Source organism: Pyxicephalus adspersus, chromosome 5, assembly GCF_032062135.1.
Source record: "Pyxicephalus adspersus chromosome 5, UCB_Pads_2.0, whole genome shotgun sequence".
Classification (NCBI taxonomy): Eukaryota; Metazoa; Chordata; class Amphibia; order Anura; family Pyxicephalidae; genus Pyxicephalus; species Pyxicephalus adspersus.
In genome coordinates this window covers 86,018,920-86,040,267 of record NC_092862.1, presented here as the reverse complement: position 1 = coordinate 86,040,267, position 21,348 = coordinate 86,018,920, and the positions used below count along the sequence as shown (strand labels likewise).

General features: G+C 40.5%; 1 protein-coding gene across 5 annotated transcripts in view; it reads left to right on the top strand.

Moving 5' to 3' along the window:
• The window catches only part of MSANTD3 (Myb/SANT DNA binding domain containing 3), a 160,805-nt gene that overhangs the window by 91,501 nt on the left and 47,956 nt on the right, over positions 1-21,348 (top strand). For 4 of the 5 annotated variants that reach the window (XM_072412010.1, XM_072412011.1, XM_072412014.1 and 1 more), the window contains exon 4: positions 15,528-15,656. The exons of the other annotated variant lie outside the window; for it this stretch is intronic. In XM_072412010.1, coding sequence (XP_072268111.1) covers positions 15,528-15,656 — 129 coding nt within the window. The remainder of the gene's footprint in view (positions 1-15,527; positions 15,657-21,348) is intronic. 5 annotated transcript variants of the gene reach the window in all.

The following is a 21,348-nucleotide window of genomic DNA, read 5'->3' as shown; positions in this document are numbered from 1 at the left end:
ATCTTCCTCTGTCCATCACTACTTCCCACCACTACATATCTCCCATCCTATTGTGTGTAAATTCCCCCACCTACTAGATTGTAAGCTCTTTGGGGCAGGGTCCACTCCTCCTGTATCACTGTCTGTATTTGTCTGTCATTTGCAACCCCTATTTATTGTACAGAGCTGCGTAATATGTTGACGCTATTTAATCCTGTTTAGTAATAATAATAATAATAATCCTCTGTTACTTTGCTCACCAAGAGATTTGGTAAGAACTCCCTTAACCTCCCTAGCGGTAATCCCGAGTGTGACTCGGGGTGGAAAATACTTGCAAAAAGAGGCAACCTTGAGTCACACTCATGGTAACTTTAGAAGCCCCCCTTACCTGTGCCCATCGCTCCAGCGGCGATCGGACGACCCCGCTGTGATGCTGGGGGGCGTGGACGGGCAGGAAATTTAATAGCAGATTACCAAGTAATCTGCTTTTAAATGCCGCCCGGGTCATAGCCACGCAGCTGCGCCTATTATCAGTTAGATGTGATGCACCATGCAGGATTTCTGCACGGTGAATCCTATATAACTGATGATGTGAGCAGCAATAGTAAATTCTGGGGGTGATGCCAGCGGCGATTTACGGCTTGCATCACTCCCAGAATTTACTATAGCTGCTCGCATCACCCGGAGGATGTGAGGCTCTCAGCCTCCAGGTAATGCGAGCAGCATCGTTGGTGGAGCGATGAAGTTATTGAAAAAAAGATTACTATGTAATCTGCTTTTAAATTTTTTTTTACAGTACAAAACACAAAAAAACACATAATAAAAGTACAAGTACATATTTTAGTGCACCAGGCATCATTGCCCAGTGCCCTGATTTACATTTTGCCCACTATTAGCCCTGACCTTGATCTGACCTTTTGATGACTTATAAATCACTCCCTGAATGTATCATTTCATCACTTTGTCTTTAACCTTGATTGTTCCCTTACTGGTTGCTGGAGACCACATGGCATCCAAAAGGCATCTCACTGACGCAAGCGCTGTTTTGGAGGAATTTGAAAGCATCGAGAGCAGTTTCAAGCCCCTTGTGGAATCGAGCGATAGTGATTCACCAGGAAATTTTTCATCAGACAGCAAAAGTGAAGTGAGCGACGATTCTGGACCTGAGGTCAGTGCTGTGCGCACATGGTGCTCCATTGACCTTGATTCGGACCAGGCAGCACCGCCAAGATTTCCATTCACCGGTGCTACTGGGATCAAAATTGAGGCTGAATGCTGTGTTTGCTAACTTTTTGAAATTTTTTGTTAAAGTTATTTTCATGCAAACATGTGTGCAGCTCTGTTTGCTAACTTTTGGAAAATTTTTAAAAATGTTAATTTTAAAAAAAAATTTTCTGGGAACATGTGTGCTGCTTTGTGTTTAAAAACATATTAATTTTTTTTTATGCCAACATGTGTGCTGCTCTGTGTTTGCAAACTTTTATAATTTTTTTTTATGCAAACATGTATGCTGCTCTGTGTTTGCTAACTTTTTAATTTTTTTTTATGCCAACATGTATGCTGCTCTATGTTTGCTAACCTTTTGAATTTTTTTGCTATTTTTTTTTTGCAAATATATATGCTGCTCTGTGTTTGCTAACATATTACTTGCAACCTTCACCACGCTATAAGAACATATCCTAAAATACCTTTTTTTATTTTGTTTTATGCAGGTACGCTGGACAACAAAAAGGTGCTCCACACCTGAGGTTTGCAAAAAGCAGAAAGTGGGAACCTGTGACCAAGGAGGACATTTGGCTGTTTCTGGGCTTGGTGATCCTGCAGGGAGTTGTGGACAAACCCGTGCAGAAGTGGTACTGATCCAAGAATAAAATGATTTCCACTCCATTCTTTGGCACAGTCATGCCAGAATACCGCTTTTCCCTCATACTGAAGTACCTGAACTTTGCAAACAATGAAGAATTTGATGAGATTACCCATCTTGCACCAAAACTGAAGAAAATTTTGGAAGTGTCTCAGATGATTCTACAAAATTTTCAGCAAACCTATGTGCCAGAAAGAGATGTCAGCAATGAACGAAAGTCTAACAGCTTACAAGGGGAGGCTCAGCAGTTGCAGTACATTGCATTCAAGAGGGCACGATTTGGCGTGAAAACGTATATGCTGTGCAAGTCCTCATCTGGCTACATCTGGAATACAGTACTGTACACTTGAAAAGGGACACAGTTCAACCCCAGATACAGCCATTATGGATTGGCAACATCTTTAGTTCTATCTCCTATAGAGCCATTGCTAGGTCAGGGCTACTGTGTCACAACTGACAATTTCTACACCTCTCCTGAGCTTTATGAGTTCCTTCTGCAACACAGAACAGATGCCTATGGTACCGTCCGGCGCAACCTGCCATCTCTGTTTGCAAAAGGGAAGCTGAAGAAATTGTTGCCTGGCAGAAAGGCAAGATGATGGCCCTGAGATGGCGTGACAAGAAAGATGTGTGCCTGATGACTACTGTCCATGATGCCTCCACTGTTCTGGTACACACAAAATGCGGGAAAGAAATGATGAAGCTGCAGGAGGTTATTAACTACAACAACACCATCAAAAGTTTCGACAGAGCTCACCAAGCCATGACATTCTACCCAGCGATGAGGAAACAGCAAAGGAAGTAATACAAAAAAATCCTCAGGCATCTAGTTGAGCAGTGCCTATGGAATGCCTACATTCTGTACAAAACAAATTGTCAGAGGCCTGTGAATCATTCAGACTTCATTTTGCAAGTTTCCGAATCCAAAGTCAAGAACCACCAAACACCATCAGTGGCTATGATTAGACCTGGATGTCATGCTTCCACCCTTGTCAACCCAGAACGCCTCACCAGTCGTCACTTCATTGAATACATTATTATTATTATTATACAGTATTTATTTAGTGCCATCATATTACGCAGCGCTGTACAAAGTCCATAGTCATGTCACTAACTGTCCCTCAAAGGAGCTCACAATCTAATTTCTCTACCATAGTCATATGTGATTAATGTAGTCTAAGGTCGATTGTTAGGAGAAGCCAATTAACCTAACTGCATGTTTTTTGGGATGTGGGAGGAAACCGGAGTACCCGGAGGAAACCCACGCAGACACGGGGAGAACCTGCAAACTCCATGCAGATAATGTCCTAGCTGGGAATCGAACCTAGGACCTAGTGCTGCAAAGGCCGGAGTGCTAACCCCTGAGCCACCAACCCAGAAAAAGGCAGCACCTACAGGGATGTGCGTGGTTTGCTGCTCAAAGACTGATGTTGGGAAGGAAGAAACACAAAGAAACCAGGTTCTACTGTCCTGTGATGTTGGACTTTGTGCAGCACCCTGCTTCAAAATCTACCACACCTGGCATGTCTACTAAAAATGTAAATATTTTTTTCTAAAATCTGCATTTAATTCATATTATTATTTATCAATAATATTGCATGCTTGTTTGGAAAATTTCAGTGAGAATTTTTTGATAAAATATTTTTTTTGATAAATTACATTGTTGTGGTCTATTTCTTTTTTTTTATAATTATGATTTATAATTATGTATTATATTATAATTTATGATTATAATATAATAAATACATATAATTATTATACCCGGGAGGTTTTTCTAAGAATTACAGGCCCACAATATAAACATTTTTATAAAATTTCTATGCAAAAAAATAGGATCACTTTTTGCATCAAAAAACTGACAGAATTATAATGCTAGGGGGGTTAAATACAATTTAGCATTTGCACTTACTCTTTAGAGAGTAAGTTAACTTTATACTATATTATGTATTTTAACATAAACAATCCCATCCCTTTCTACAGGTATTTTATATACCAAAGACCTAAAACACCAGTGTTTTTACTTCCCCTTAACTTTAGGCACCAACTGTAAATACAACTACTATTTTCAACAATAATTATGTGTATATATAATTAAATATATCATATAATGTTCAAAAGAGTTACAGAATATTCAATTTATATATTCCCCAGACAACAAGCCTTACATCAGTAATACCTTCACTCTCGTCATTTATGTCATACTCACCTATTGCATCCAAACTATTCCCCTAAAACGAGTAAGTCAACTTCATGTATTCATTTTGGAAGATGGTAACAATAATGCATGCATTATATATATGTAAACTTCTTTACATTCATATATATATATATATATATATATATATATATATATATATATAGTAGGGATGAGTGAGTGAGATTTTTAAATTCGATCTCACGGCGAATCGAGCCTTTCTCGCTTACCAAACATGTAAGCGAGAACGGCCTTGCGATTCACCATGAAGTCGTGTTTTCGCTAAACTAACGAAAAGAAAAAGTAGGGGGCAGTAATGCCTAGAAATTGTGGCCGTAATTGCGGCTAGGAGCGAATCATTTGCTCCCAGGATGCACAGCAAGGCCCAGCAGCCAATCAGGAGAGATCAGAGCACAGGCATGCATATACAAGGAAGGAGAGAGGGGTTAGTTACTCCATCTTGTGTTCCGTGTAGAGGATAGATGCAGGGAGAGATGTGTAGTGTGACAGGGATAATGTAGGAGCCTCAAAGTTCATCGTTAGCTGCAAAGTTCAGTGTTTTATAGGGCATTTACTTTTACATGAGGGACTAGCTAGTAAGTTTTGTGAAATTGTTAGCAGTCAGCACATTTAGTGCAAGTTATATTGTGTGTATTACACTCTTAGGTGCTGTTCACAGACTGCACATGCACTGAAGGTACAATTGTGGTTGCTGCTACTTGTAGTGCCATGCATAGCTAATCAGTTTTTTTTAAATTGTCAGCTGTCAGCACATTTAGTGTGATCTATATTGTGTATTAGTGAAGACACTGTTAGTCATCTTTTTTCACACTGTTCATTCACTAAAGCTAAATAAAATCAATTGCATTTCCTATTTACCAAAGAGGACTATTTTGTACAGTGAAATTTCTGTGCTACTTTAAAATAAATACAGACATTTTAGTGTTTGATACCTGTTCTTATTCACCAAAGAAGACTGTTTGGTACAGTGACATTTCTGTGCTACTTTAAAATAAATACAGATATTTTTGTCCATATTTTAGCCGCCTGTCAGTACTCCATTTACTAAAATTGTATTACTCACTAGGTGGGTGGCATTGTTGATGCACTACACCCAGCTCTAGATGCCAGTTACCAATGTGGTTCAAGCTCCAACTCAGGGCCCAATGCCTCCTCCTGCTGCTGTTGCTGCCTCCTGACGGTACTCCATTCACTAAAATTGTATTACACACTTCTGGGTGGGTGATATTGTCGATGCATTACACCCAGCTCTAGATGTCAGTTACCAATGTGGTCCACACTCCGTCTCAGGGCCCACCACCTCCTCCTGCTGCTGTTGCTGCCACCTGTTAGTACTCTATTCACCTAAATTGTATTGCACACTTCGGCGTAGCATTGACAAAGCACTGCACCCAGCTCTAGATGCCAGCTACCAATGCGGTCCCTGTTCCTTCTTTGGGCCTACTGCCTCCTCCTGCTGCTGCCACCTGTCAGTACTCCATTCACTTAAATTGTATTACACACTTCTTAGTGGGTAGCATTGTCGATGCACTACACCCAGCTCTAGATGCCAGTTACCAATGCAGTCCCCGCTTCTTCTCAGGGCCTACTGCCTCCTCCTTCTGCTGCTGCTGCCTATCAGTACTCTATTCACTTCAATTGTATTACACACCCAGCTCTAGATATCAGTTAACAATGTGGTCCACATTCTGTTACAGGGCCCACATGTGTGTATTACACACCTCGGGGTGGCATTGACAATGCACTACACCCAACTCTAGATGCCAGTTACCAATGAGGGCCCACCGCCTCCTCCTGCTGCTGCTGCCGCCTGTTAGTAATTTATTCACTAAAAATCTATTTTACTCTTCTGGGTGGCATTGACGATGCACTATACCCAGCTCTAACTGCCAATGCGGTCCACACTCCATCTCAGGGCCCACCGCCTCCTCCTCCTGCTGTTGCTGTCGCCTGTCAGTACTCCATTCACTAAAATTGTATTACACACCTCTGGGTGGGTGGCATTGTGGATGCACTACACCCAGCTCTAGATGCCAGTTACCAGTGCGGTACCTGCTCCTTCTCAGGGCCCACCACCTCCTCCTGCTGCTGTTGCTGCCGCCTGTCAGTACTCCATTCACCTAATTGGTATTACACACTTTTGGGCCACATTGACGATGCACTACACCCATCTCCAGATGTCAATTACCAATGCGGTCCACGCTCCGTCTCAGGGTCCACTGCCTCCTCCTGCTGCTGTTGCTGCCGCCTGTCAGTATTACATTCACTTAAATTGTATTACGCACTTCTGGGTGGGTGGCATTGTTGATGCCCTACATCCAGCTCTAGATGCCAGTTACCAATACGGTCCATTCTCCTTCTCAGGGCCCACTGCCTCCTCTTGCTGCTGTTGCTGCCGCCTGTCAGTACTCCTTTCACTTAAATTGTATTACACACTTCTTGGTGGCATTGACGATGCACTACACCCAGCTTTAGATGCCAGTTACCAATGCGGTCCTCAATCCGTCTAAGGGCCCACCGCGTCCTCCTTCTGCTTTTGTTGCTGCCTTTAAGTACTCTATTCACTAAAATTGTATAACACACTTCTGGGAGAGTGGCATTGTGGATGAACTACACCTAGCTCTAAATACCAGTTACCAGTGCGGTGCACACTCCGTCTCAGGGCCCACCACCTCCTCCTCCTGCTGCTGCCCCCTGTCAGTGCTCCATTCAATAAAATTGTATTACACACTTCTGGGTGGGTGGCATTGACGATTAACTACACCCAGCTCTAGATGCCAGTTACCAATGCGGTCCACATTTTGTCTCAGGCCCCACCGCGTCCCCCTGCTCCTGCTGCTGCTGCCTTGCAGTACTCTATTCACTAAATTTTGTATTATACACTTCTAGGTGGTATTGACAATGTACTAAACCCAGCTCTAGATGCCAGTTACCAATGTGGTCCATCCTCTGTCCCAGGGCCCACCGCCTCCTCGTTCTCCTGCTGCTGCCATCTGTCACCTTTCCATTCCCTAAAATTGTATTACACATTTCAGCGTGGATAGAATTGACGATACACTACACCCAGCTCTAGATGCCAGTTACCAGAGCGGTCCCCGCTCCTTTACAGGGCTCACGGCCTCCTCCTGCTTCTGTTGCTGCCGCCTGTCAGTACTCCATTCCCTTAAATTGTATTACACACTTCTGGGTGGAATTGACGATGCACTACACCCAGCTCTAAATGCCTGTTACCAAAGCGTTCCACGCTTCTTCTCAAGGCCCACCGCCTCCTTCTCCTGCTGTTGCTGATGTCTGCCAGTACTCCATTTTCTAAAATTGTATTACTCACTTCTGGGTGGGTGGCATTGTCGATGCACTACACCCAGCTTCAGATGTTAGTTACCAATGCGGTCTACACTACGTCTCAGGGCCTACCGCATCCTCCTGCTGCTGTTGCCGCTTCCTGTCAGTATTTCATTCACTTAAATTGTATTACACACGTCTGTGTGGCATTGATGATGCACTACACCCAGCTCTTGATTCCAAGTACCAATGCGGTCCACGCTTTGTCTCAGGGCCCACTGGCTTCTCCTGCTGCTGCTGCTGCCTGTCAGTACTCTATTCACTAAATTTACGCTCCATCTAAGGGCCCACCACCTCCTCCTTCTGCTGTTGCTGCTGCCTGTCAGTATTCCATTCACTAAAATTGTATTACACATTTCTGTGTGTCATTGACGATGCACTACACCCAGCTCTAGATTCCAGTTACCAATGCTGTCAACGCTTTGTCTCAGGGCCCACCGCCTACTCCTGCTGCTGCTGCTGCTGCCTGTATGTACTCTATTTACTAAATTTTATATTACACACTTCTGGGTTGCATTGACAATCACTGCACCCAGCTCTTATTGCCAGTTACCAATGTGGTCCACGCTCTGTCCCAGGGCCCACCGCCTCCTCATGCTGCTGCTGTCACTATTACATTCACTAAAATTGTATTACACACTTCTGCGTGGGTAGCATTGACAATGCACTTTAACCAGCTCTAGATGCCAGTTACGAGAGCGGTCCCTTCTCCTTTACAGGCTCACAGCCTCCTCCTGCTTTTGTGGCTGCCGTCTGTCAGTGCTCTATTCTCTTAAATTGTATTTCACACTTCTGCGTGGGTAGCATTGATGATGCACTACACCCATCTCCAGATGCCAGTTACCAGAGCGGTCCCCGCTTCTTTACAGGGCTCATGGCCTCCTCCTGCTTCTGTGGCTGCCGCCTGTCAGTACTCTATTCTCTTAAATTGTATTATACACTTCTGGGTGGCATTGACGATGCACTAAACCCTGCTCAAGATGCCAGTTACCCAAGCGCACTAGGCGTCTTCCCAGGGCCCACCGCCTCCTCCTCCTGCTGTTGCTGCCGCCTGTCAGTACTCCATTCACTAAATTTTGTATTACACACTTCTGGGTGGCATTGACAATGCACTACACTCAGTTCTAGATGTCAGTTACCAATGTTGTCCACGCTCCATCTCAGGGCCCACCACCTCCTCCTGCTTCTGTTGATGCCGCCTGTCAGTACTCCATTCACAAAATTTTGTATTACACACTTCTGGGTGGCATTGACAATGCACTACCCCTAGCCCTAGATGCCAGTTACCAATGTGGTCTAAGCTCTGTCTCAGAGCCCACCACCTCCTACTGCTGCTGCTGATGCCGCCTTTCACTATTCTATACACCATAATTGTATTACACACTTTTGCGTGGGTAGCATTGATGATGCACATTAACCAGGTCTAGATGCCAGTTACGAGCGCGGTCCCTGCTCCTTTACAGGCTCACGGCCTCCTCCTGCTTTTGTGGCTGCCGCCTGTCAGTGCTCCATTCTCTTAAATTGTATTACACACTTCTGGGTGGCATTAACGATGCACTACACCCAGCTCTAATTGCCAAGTACCAATGCGGTCCACACTCTGTATCAGGGCCCACCGCCTCTTCCTCTTGCTGTTGCTGCCTCCTGTCAGTACTCCATTCACTAAAATTGTATTACACAATTCTGAGTAGGTGTCATTGTCGATGCACTACACTCAGCTCTAGATGCCAGTTACCAATGCGGTCCCTGCTCCTTCCCAGGGCCCACCACCTACTCCTGCTGCTGTTGCTGCCGTCTGTCCGTACTCCATTCACTTAAATCGTATTACACACTTCTGGGCGGCATTGATGATGCACTACACCCAGCTCTAGATGTCAATTATCAATGCGGTCCAGGCTCCATCTCAGGGCCCTGCGCCTCCTCCTGCTACTGTTGCTGCCCCCTGTCAGTATTCCATTCACCTAAATTATATTACACACTTCTATGTGGCATTGATGATGCACTACACCCAGCTCTAGATGCCAGTTATCAATTCGGTTTACGCTCCGTGTCAGGGCCCATCACCTTAAATTGTATTAAAGTCTTCTGAGTGGGTGGAATTTTCGAGGCACTACACCCAGCTCTAGATGCCAGTTACCAATGCGGTCCCTGCTCCTTCTCAGGGCCCACCACTTCCTCCTGTTGCTGTTGCTGCCGTCTGTCAGTACTCCATTCACTTAAATCTTATTTCACACTTCTGGGCGGCATTGACAATGCACTACACCCAGCTCTAGATGCCAGTTACCAATGCTGTCCACGCTCCATCTCAGGGCCCACCGCCTCCTTCTGTTGCTGCTGCTGATGCCGCCTGTCAGTGCTTCATTCACTATAAGTTTTTTTACACATTTCGGGGTGGCCATGATGATGCACTACACCCAGCTCTAGATGCCAGTTACCAATGAGGTCCACGCTCCGTCTCAAGGCCGACCGCCTCCTCCTCCTGCTGTTGCTGCCGCCTGTCAGTACTCCATTTACTAAAATTGTATTATATACTTCTGGGTGGGTGGCATTGCCGATGCACTACACCCAGCTCTGGATGCCAGTTACTAATGCGGTCCACACTGCTTCTCATGTCACTGCCTCCTCCTCCTGCTGTTGCTGCCGCCTGTCAGTACTCCATTCACTAAAATTGTATTACACACTTCTGGGTGGGTGGCATTGTCAATGAACTACCCCCAGCTCTCTAGGACACTTAGCAATGCAGTCTCCCTGCCGAAAGCTGACCAGAGGCCCCACACTGCTACTGCTCTCGCTGACCCACGTTGCGTTTCTGGTCCTCCATGCTTTTGCCTAATCTCACTGCACCACTTCTCCACAACTTTATGGGTGGCATTCCTAACACATGTCACCCAAGTCATAATGCCATCTAGCAATGCGGTCTCCTGCTGTTTTGATGGCAGAGACTGCTGCTAGTGGGTTCAGTTCACACGTAGCGCCACCCTTTCTCAGTGTCCTAATGTTTATGCTGCCTTCTGTATGCTGTTCAGCATGCAAAAATTCCATTTGCCTGCTTTCACTTTACCTGCCATTTTCTGGAAAACCACAAGGTGTTTGGGAACTTTTGTATTTTTCCACTGTTCTCCTACACAAACCAAGTAAATTTGATGGTTCTAACATGTATATAACATGTATATTTGCTATTAATGTTTAAGGTTGGCCTTTTGACTTTTATGAAATTCGCAAAATCTGTTCACTGAAATTTTGCGGACCAATTGTAAGTTTGAGGAAGTTTTTTGCGTGACTCTCAGAGACCTTCCCACTCATCCCTAATATATAGTCATGCCACTACACTCAACAGACTCTACCTTTGTACTATATACCTTTCAAAATTATCCTATAGTACCATTTTACACTATGACTCACCTAACATCATGATATCCCATATCACTCTATGCCTTGTTACAACACACAATCACTTTATGCTACTTTTTTAAAAAAATGCTCCATTGTACTATTCAAAATTCTCATATACCAGCACACTATATGATATACTGCACAAGATACTTTATGTGATTGTCCTAACATGATGGCATCTTTAAATCTGTTATTTATATTTGTATATTTTGTATACTATTTCACTATTCACAATACACTATGGATGGTGCATAACTATTTTCTATCCATACTCTTTTTCATAAACACATTTAATTCGTTTGTTGCATACCCTTGAGGAAGCCTTTTTGGCGAAATTCGTAACAAGATGTTTCTTCACAATTATCCACCATACATGAAAAGCAATCTAAACGAGAACTCATCTGTCTAGCTCAGTGATTTTCCACCCCATGACTATACAATGGGGAATGGTTTTACAATGTAAGATACAAATGCACTGATGTATTATATGACACTATGTATTAATGCACTGATGTATGATACCATAATATGAACACTGCCTTTTGAATATAATTTATTACTTGAAACATAAGCTGGAAGTCCCTCTCCTTTTTCTACTCAATTTTTTTTAAACATTCTTTATTTAAAATTTTAAAAACAGGGTACAAAAAAAACAGGGGAAGGGATGCAAAATATTGCCGGATCGGAATTAAATCACATAAACAGGCACATATTGACAAAACAACCATAATAATATTCCAATCATGTTAGTGCAACGTTGTAACAACAATAATACACTACAAATTAAAAAGTGCAAGTAAAAATAAACAGAAAAAGCAACTGCAATTAAATAGCAAAACAAAATGGTATATGGGCTTTTTCTACTCACTTTTAAGTTATATGTTTACTAAGAGGGACAGCTAAACCAACACATAACTACATTATATGGAAATTGGGAAGGCAACCACTCCCTTACCTTTTATATTGGGGACCTAACCTTTGATCGAACGGTTTTTGATCAATTAGCTGGGAACCGCTGGTTAGAGACCAGGATATACCAGACATGGAATACTACCGCTATATACAATCATATTCATTTGTACAATCCAAGCTGGTTTTGGGTTTATCTCCCTATAATCAAATTTATGTATATGGAATCATGAGGGAGTATCTTGGAACTAGGAGGAATGGTGGAAAGTAGCAAAAGATTTAGTGAAGATTTTACTCAACACTTCATTGATAGAACAAAATTATAAAACACTTTTGAGATGGTATTTGGCCCCAGCTAGACTTAATCAATGGTAAGCCAATATAATGCTTTTATGCTTCAGAAATTGTGAGGAAGTAGAGACTATGGTACAATGGTGGACATGCCCAATTGTACAAAGCTTTTGGCTGGATGTCTATCATCTGATTTGGGTAGTAGCTAAATTTAAGTTAACATCTAGACTGAAAAAAATGCATAATTTAGCTGTAATGAGGATTGGGTTCCCAAACTAATTAACCTCCCCAGCGGTAACCCCTAGTGTGGCTCGTGGTAAGAAAAGATGCTGAAAGCGGTAACCCCGAGCCACACTCGGGGGAGCTAAAACAATGAAAAATAGTAAATAGAGCCTTACGTGGTCTGCCGGCATCTTTCTTTGCGATCCCCGTCCTCTCGCATCCTCCGGCCGGTGACCACTGCATCCAGTAAGTTCCTGGTGATGCCATTGCGTTGGGGGAGTGGCAGGACTTTAAAATTATTTTGTATTGCATTCAATACAAAATACCTGTATTGAATGCAATACAGTGAATTTATATGTCTAAAAGCAGTACATTGTCTTTCATGAAAATTAATTTTACAGTACAATATAAAAGTATAAGTATAATATTTATGTACTTTTAAAAAAAAAATTAAAAATTTTATTTTTCTAAATTTTTTTTAAATTTTTTTTTATTAATTTATTTTATTATTTTGACATGATTTTGTGTTTCAAACTTTATTATACTGTAAAATAAATTTTCATGAAAAACAATGTACCGCTTTTAGACATATAAATCCAGGCAAAAATGAAGTGCCCAGGAGGTTAAAAAATTAGTCAGATGTATGTTATTGGCAGCACAAATAGTCATTGCAAACCACCAGTAATACAATATGTGTAATGGAGGGGAAACTTGATTGGATAATGATAAATGACTGACTCACCAGTAGACTTAGAAATAGAATTGATGTGTTTACATGGACTTGGAGTCCATGGTAGATTTAAAAGCAAATTATTAATAGAAGTTAATGAAGCAAAGGTATTATAGCATGAAAGTATATTGATTTTTTTATTTTTTTTTATTTTAGCAGCTTAGAAGGATGAGTAATTATGTAGACATGTGTTTTTGTGTTTCTCTTCCTAATTTGTATTGAATTTGTGTATTTTTTGTTTTTTAGTATTAATGAAATAAAATATTAAAATAGAAAATGTATTTCATAGCAACTGACACCCAGCTGTCCCTGATTTAGAAGTCTGCAATACTGCTAGGAACTCCATATTATTAATTTCACTTTGTTACTCTAAAGACTGTAAAATAAATCAACTACATCAACAAGATGTAGAATCCTGTTGGATAAAGAACCCTAGCTATACTTTGCATTGAGTGTTCCATATAACACTCAATTTCATTTGGTGCCTGTAAATGCAGGATTTTAGTTTTTTTTATCAATATTAAAACAAGAACAGATCACCAGTCTTCCTTATGACTCATTATATAAATTAGTAAAAGACTGTGAACTCATATTTCTGGGGAAACTTCCTGTATTGCATGGTTCTGAAGTAAAATTTCTATTTATTGGATGGACAGCTGGGGCCTGTATTGGAAAGACTAGTGGTGATCTCTGGAAACAGTAGAAAGGAACCATGAATCTTTTTAAATTGTCATCCACGTCTGTGCATTTACTTGAAAAAAAATGAATGGCTAAAGCATCAACATAATTTGTTAGTGTCCTGGGAAGTAGGAGAGGAGGTATTTTTGATAATTGTTGGCAGTAGCAACTGGCTTCCTTCTTGGTCTTTTGAAACAACACCCTGCACAGCCTGTATGATATTGTGTCTCTTGACCTGTTGCTGAAGGTTACTGCTCCCAGTGTCTTATTGTGGCACTGTTTTTATGTCCTGAGGGAGAAACCCAAAATTAGCTCTTATCACTTTAGAGTTAAAGGAATCTAGCTTTCCTTCAAAGAGGTTCCACTATCTTAAGGTATTCTGCAAGGATGTTATTCATTTCCTGACAGCACTGGCCTGGAAGTTGGCTATGATGGTTTCAAGAAGAGATGGCTCGCTTGACTGAGCTTATCTCATGGCTGAACCTTCTATCAGTGGAGGGGAGTTCAGGTTTGAGGTCTCTTCCTCCTATTTTCACTACTCAACTTTCTTCCATTCTTGGGGAACAAGCCATTTACAGGTCAAAAGGTACTTCTAAGAAATGATGTCTTTTACCAATGTTACCAATGATATGACCTAACTAAAGTTGAAGACTATTGAAGAGTGCTGTTTTGCATCTTCTGATTTTTGTGGTATTTTAAGATCCTCTTAACCTGGCAATGTCACTGCCAATGAGAAATCAGATCAGAATTTGATGATTCTCATTGCCGGACATCCTCTGACAAGCATGGCCACATACCCATAAACAGCCTTTTTCTGGATATCTGTATTGAGAGTATGGACCAGAAACTCTTAGCATCATCCTCTAGGGATGGGATCATGAACATCTGTGAGAAGAATGAAGTTTGGGAGAAGTTAACCTGTTTTTTTTTTGTGCGGCAATAGTTTTCCCACTGTTAGGTAGGTTGCAGGTTCATAACATTATCTACTTAAAACATAGCTTTTTACCCTCTTTCCCCCAAGAAGAAGCAGTGTTGTTTTGTGACGACACTGTCCGACATTGCCCCTGATTCATCATTGAAATCCGCGATCGCGGGAAGCGCGATAATACGCGCGACCCGCGATCGCGCATGATCGCCAGTAAAAAGCTGTCGGATAAGCGCGGCTCCGTGCGCGAGCTTTTCCGGTTGTTGAATAGCGCGATCGCGCGCGCGATTCCGGATCGCTAATACGAATGCGCGACCGATAATCCGATTTTGTTTGATGAATCAGGGGCATTGACTAAATAAAAGGGAAGGAGAGCGGGAAAACCCATAGGAGCTACCTTAGTACAGAATCATCGATGGTGCACGATAGCCCCTCAAGCACGAATGACAATAAATTATGTGTTTTTTTGGGGGGCCAAATTATCAAAGATTTGCAGGACTGTGCAATATTTAAATCACTTTTCTAAAGAAGTGTCCATGAAATGTTTACAATAAAATAAGAGTGCCTAGTTGATTTTATCCTGAAAGTTTTTTGATTCTAGTTACATTACATTACTTTACATCTATCTGAGTTCTGTGAATAAAAGTTTTGTAATAAAACATTTTTTTTTTATATAATGATAATGTGATATATGCCAATTTACAGTCCTCTATTTTGGTGGGTGGTTCTATATAGACTTTCCATTTATATCTTAAGAAGACAAATGTCCGTATCCTTACATTTTACCTGAGCTTAGCATAGTGACATCCAAAAATGTTTGTCCTTCTAACATGTGTAATCATATTGATTACTTTAAGCTTTGTATCCATCTTCAAAGTTCAAATAAAAGTAAACATTTAGTGCATTTATATGCCTTTTGTCCTTACACTATTTAAAAAGAATGTGCATTGGCTTGTCAACATTACATTTTGTTCTCAAGTTTTTCAGAAAGGAGACCTTGAAATTCTTATTGATGAACAAGGGAAAATCCAAACTGAGCCAGTAAGGAACATGTCTGGCATAGAGTCTGTTTGTGCAGAGGGATCATCTCCCAGCAGTGTTAAAAAAGGTATTTAGACACTTTTTATAAAAAAAAGTTGCTGTGTTAAAGTCATGAATTGTATCTGTAATTAATTTACATAATTTTAAATTGTTAAAATGTAGTTGTTAGGAAAGTGGGGCAGGTGATCACTAATTGCCGTAAAACAGATCAATAATTGCATAAACTGATGTGAGATCACTGATGGGTGTTGTATTTTAGTTGTAGTTTATTGTAAAAATTGTGAAAATATATTCATGTGAACATACACCACCAAAACAACTAACCAACAAACAAACAAATATGAAAACAAAGGTACCAACAAACTCAGATGGTAGGTCAGAATCATAAGGCCTTGTGACAGAATCAGGATCAGGGAAAGGCAGAACCCTAAATAGAGAACTTCCAGGTTTGTGCACAATGAATTCTTTCTGAAGGTGCACATCTGCTGAAGGTGGAAATCTGCTGAAGTTCATAGTATCTCAGATATTCAGCACCACCAGCAGGAGAAGTAGAATATGGCAGAAACCATAACAGTAGTCCTATATTTTAACAATTGTGTAAATGGCAATTTTCTATTTTGCACATTTCTCTAAATCATTTATATATAGCTGATGACCAACAGACCACATGAAATACCAAGGGAATGGAAATGAGGAGAATTGGGAATGAGGGTACATGGAAGGAAAGAATCTACTCTCTACACTAAAGAGTAGATCGGGGTTCTGTGCACCTTTGAAACACACCCATCACCATGTCTAAAATAAATCACTTGCTATCATTAAGAAATAATTGTTCAAGCAATCATCATTGTCTGCTGTTAAATTCATGTAACCTCAAATGATATCCAGTCCCTGATAGAATTGCAGGATATCTTCCAGGTATTTCTTCTCTCTGCTTCAGGGCATAATGAAATGTTGGCTCTATGGAACACATTTGGTGGTCCTGCCCGGTTGCTCAGAGGTTTTGGTTAGAGGTTTTCAATCTAATTGCTTCAGTCCTCCACATATTCCTGCAAGTTGTTCCACAATGTGTCTTATTTAGTAGTAACAACATGTATTGTCCCGGTGAAGGGCTGGAAATCCCCTAACATCATGTTACCAGTACCTAAACCAAAGCTTAACTGGATTATGATTAATGACAAACTCACCTGTATTCTTAAAGATATGCCAACTAAATACTTTCAAACTCACCTGGACACCTTAGCAGGACTTTTTTTTATCTCTGGAACACCAAAAATGTTACAGTGAGGGCTACCTTCCCTTCCCCATTCTACTTTTTTTAAAAAATGTATACACATACTGTCTTATTTCTAATCTATTGTTCTCCATTAGAACAAATTTATATGACCTCTGATGTCTGGAGCTGGTAAAAATATAATGTAGGAAAGGGATAGATCCCACACACAATTGGAATGAATGGTAATACCTAGTTTATTCTAGTCATCTATCACCTTACCAGTGAGATCCTGGGGTGGCCCACATTGCATTGTCCAGCAATGTCCCATGCTGGTGCCTGCCTCATTCTGAGGACCTTTGCATGCCCTTGTCTTTTAGGTTTTTTTCCCTTTTTAAGATATATATATATATATATATATATATGTCAGAAATTACTTCTCAAAATTTCTTTTATTGGCCCCAGAAGAACACAAAAGAACAGGGAAAAAAATCTGAGAAATTCCACACAAAACATCAAAAATGCCCTGGACAAAATTATTGAGACTCTCAGGTTAATACTTGGTTCTACACCCTTTAGAATAAATAACTGATGTTAATCGCTTTCTGAGTCTTTTACTTCTCTCTACTGTAATTTTGGACCACTCTTCCTTTGCCAGCTGCTCTAGGTCTCTCAGATTTGAAGGTCTGTGTGTAACACTTTGAGCATGGAGAAAATAAAGAAAAGCAAAGAATTGTCTGAGGATTTGACAACCAAAATTATAAAAAAGCTTGGTCAATCCCAAGGATATCTCCATAAATCTTAATGTTCCTGTGTCCACTGTGTGCAACATTGTAAAGAAGTTTATAGCCCATGGTACCGTAGGTACTCTTTCTGGACGTGGACGTAAAAGAAAGATTGATGATGAGTTACAATAAAGAATTGTTCAAATGGTGGATGAAGAACCTCAATCAACTCCCAAACAAATTCAAGCTCACCTGCAGGCACAGGGTAAAACAGTGTCAGCTCACACTATCTGTCACCATCTGAATGAAAAGGGACGCTATGGTAGGAGACCCAGGAGGACCCTACTGCTGACACAAACATAAACAAGCCATATTGGATTTTGCTAAAACTCACCTGTGGAAGCCATAATAATTCAGGAAGAATGCTCTTTGGACGGTAACGCACATTAAGCCTTGTAGGAGCACTGATATATGTGTAAACCAGATACGTTTACAAGACATGGAGGTCTGGTATATTTTTTTTGGTAGATTTAATCTTTTTTTTATACAGTTTATTTGTTTTCCCTGTCAGATTCACTTTTTTTGAATTGCTCTAGTTTGCTAATGTAGGGCCCAGTGTCAAAAAGCTGGGTCTTAGCCAAAGGTCATGGGTCTTACAACAGGACAATGAGCCAGATTTATCAAGCAAAACCGAAAAGGAACGCTATGGTAGGAGATTTAAGCTTGATTTAAGCTTGTGTGGGATTCCCAGGAACTAGGGGTTAATTGAGGACCAGGCTCCCCATTCACCTTTAGTGCTCCGTGATTGGCTGAGCAAAGGGGATCCCTGATGATGCTTGAGCCGTCATCAGGGTTTCCCCTGTTCATCCATTCAGCACTGGAGAATAATGGGGAGCCTTGTTCACATTTAACCCCTAATGCCTGGGGATCCCACTCTGTCAGTAGTCCCACAGCTGTGCTCATGACATGAATGCAGGCGTGGGAATCATGCTTTTATTGTGGGATAACCTGTAAAAAAGAAAAAGGTTTAAAATTACACTAAACACACACATTCATTAAATGACTTTATCAATTATGCATCCTCCTCTATTTTGTTTTTATTATTATTATTATTATTAATTAATAATAATAAACAGGATTTATATAGCGCCAACATATTACGCAGCACTGTACATTAATTAGGGATTGCGAATACAATTTTGTTAGATAGATAGCTGGTCACTTGTGTCCAAATGTAAAAAATCATATCAATAAATGGTTATGGAATGTCCAACTGTAAAAAAACAAACAGCCAAATTTCATGGACTGTGCACGTCCCAATTACAGGTGAATTGGTAGCAGCTGTGCACATAAAGATGTGCAAATATAAAGGGAGTTGTGAAGTTGAGGAGGAGGACTCTTGTTTGGTGTGTTTTCCGAATCTATGTTACTACATTTTATACTTTGCTTACCATTTAGCACAATGGCTGCTTTTGTTTTTTAAACTTTGAATATTTCAATGTCAGTTTTGAAATTAAGAAGTCAATGTTAATGCTATGTTATTGTGTTCGTAGCTATATTGTTTCATTGCAATAATATGTCTTTATTACCACCTTTAAATGTTTGTTCTGCATAAATATTTTCTAATCCATTTTTACACCCTTGATAGGTCCAAATTGCATATTGGTTTGGTAAGTATTTTTTGAATGCAATATTTCTTGGGCCATTTTTGAACTATTTTGGAGTGTTTGTGTATTTTTTTGTGTGGTCTCTATATTTTAATGTGACCTTTTAGAAAATGTGTTTATTTTGAATAAAGTTGTTTTAAAATTTTGTAGTTTATAGTTTTTTTGTTTTTTGTTTTAATGGGATCTCCTTTACAATCTCCCAGGATCTTTTAACCTTAGGTGATCCAACAGACCTACAATTTAACAAGTAAATTGTAATTGTTTTTAAGCATTTCCTTTCTATGAATTGTTTAAAGGCTAAAAACAGCAGAAGTGTCTTATTTAAACTCAGGTGTGTGATGCGCCTTGTTGTGCGCCAAACCTCAGGTGTTTGATGCGCATTGTTGTGCGCCAATGCCAACCCGCTAGAAGTGCGTGAACTGTGTTCTATCAGTTGAAAAACGCCGCTGGCAAAGAAGGATCCTCATTTGGTAAAAGGAGGAATCCACCTTTATGTGCTTCCACTACCAAGCTGAGGTGAGTAAGTAAATTATTATTGGGCCAAGGTCTAAAATTGCATTCAAACCTGCATAAACACTGTTAAAGGCTGCAAAAGAAAGAAAGTGTATTTGGCACAAAGTGGATTGGTCCCTGGAAGTTTTATATACTAGTACTATTCGTGTAAACACTTAAATAATGCATACAATCCAGTATTTAATCCCCCCAGCGGTAATCCTGAGTCTGACTTGGGGTCAATTTTTGGGGTAATCCTGACTCATTAGACTCGAGGTACCTAAATGCAGGATAAAAACCCACTTACCTTGTTACATCGATGTCACCCTGGGGACTCGTCTGCCTCCTCCGATCTCCAGCCAAGAAGTGCAGATTCGATCTACGGGGGTTTCCCGATGAAGTTGGTAAATGCGTCGGTGTGGCCGGGACTTAACGGCTGGAAATTCAAATCATTTTGTATTGGATTCAATACAAAATAGCTGTTTTGAGTCCAATACAAAGAAATATTCATATAATATATTAGACCGCGAGGGAGGTAAATGAGCAAACTTACCTCCAGCAACAACAGAATATCTGTTCATTTCTAAGAGTGCTTGACCCCGCTTGTGAGCTTGTCAATAAATGTGGCTTAATGTTGTGCTTGGCAACATGGACCTCCTTCCATCACCATCAGGTGTGTTAGAACGAGTATGCAACTGAGCTGGACAGCTAATTGACAACCTGTTTTGACGGCAAGTGGAAGTGTGCTTGTATACAATATGGCTAAAATCAGGCAGCACAGCACAATGAGAACAAACCTTTAACACTACTACAAATGAACAGAGGAGTTCTGTAGAATAGTGGCAGCAAATCAACATGAGTGAAGTATGTTAAAGGAAAACTACAGCTTATTCAGCAAATGTCAGACTATTAAAAAACAAAATAAAGAAAAAGCATGCTAATTTATTCAAAAAAGGAATATGTACATAATGGCCCTGATTTATCAATGAAATGCGCGTACGCTCGACGCACGTATGTACGCACCAATATACGAGGCGTTTCTCTGTGGACCAGAGCTGAGTGCTAGTACACACACCTTCATTTGCCAGCCGGATTATTGCCTTGATAAATAAGCAATAGGGGTCGGGAATATGCCAATTAAGGCGATTAGTTTTCAACTGCGCGATTAAGGAGGATCTGTTAAGCTGTCAATGGTGAGATCATAAAAATTAATTAGCGCACACCTGCTCCCTGTTCTGTGCGCATCTACAGTCCATTACAGGTCAATTTGAATCTTTAACCCTTCATCCTCTTTTGGGTAAGTGCTACTTTTTTAGGTTACATTGTACCCATTCACAAAATTAATTGTTACATTTGTTGCACTGTTTTCATACTTTTTGGTTTGCTTTGCAACACTGCAAACTAATATAGATCAAGCTGTATATATACTAGTTAACACTTCATAATATGTCATCACACAATAGTATGAATTGTACAAAATATTCACCAAGCATTTGTGATCTAATTAAAATGTCATTGTAGTTTGGCTTGATAGAAATCAAATAGTTGAAAAAAGGATTATTGCCAAAGATGTATCAAAAAACATTTAGTGATTTCACTTGTGTAGTATGTATGTCAAAATACATTTAAATGCATATACATATGCAATTTCAATAATATTAT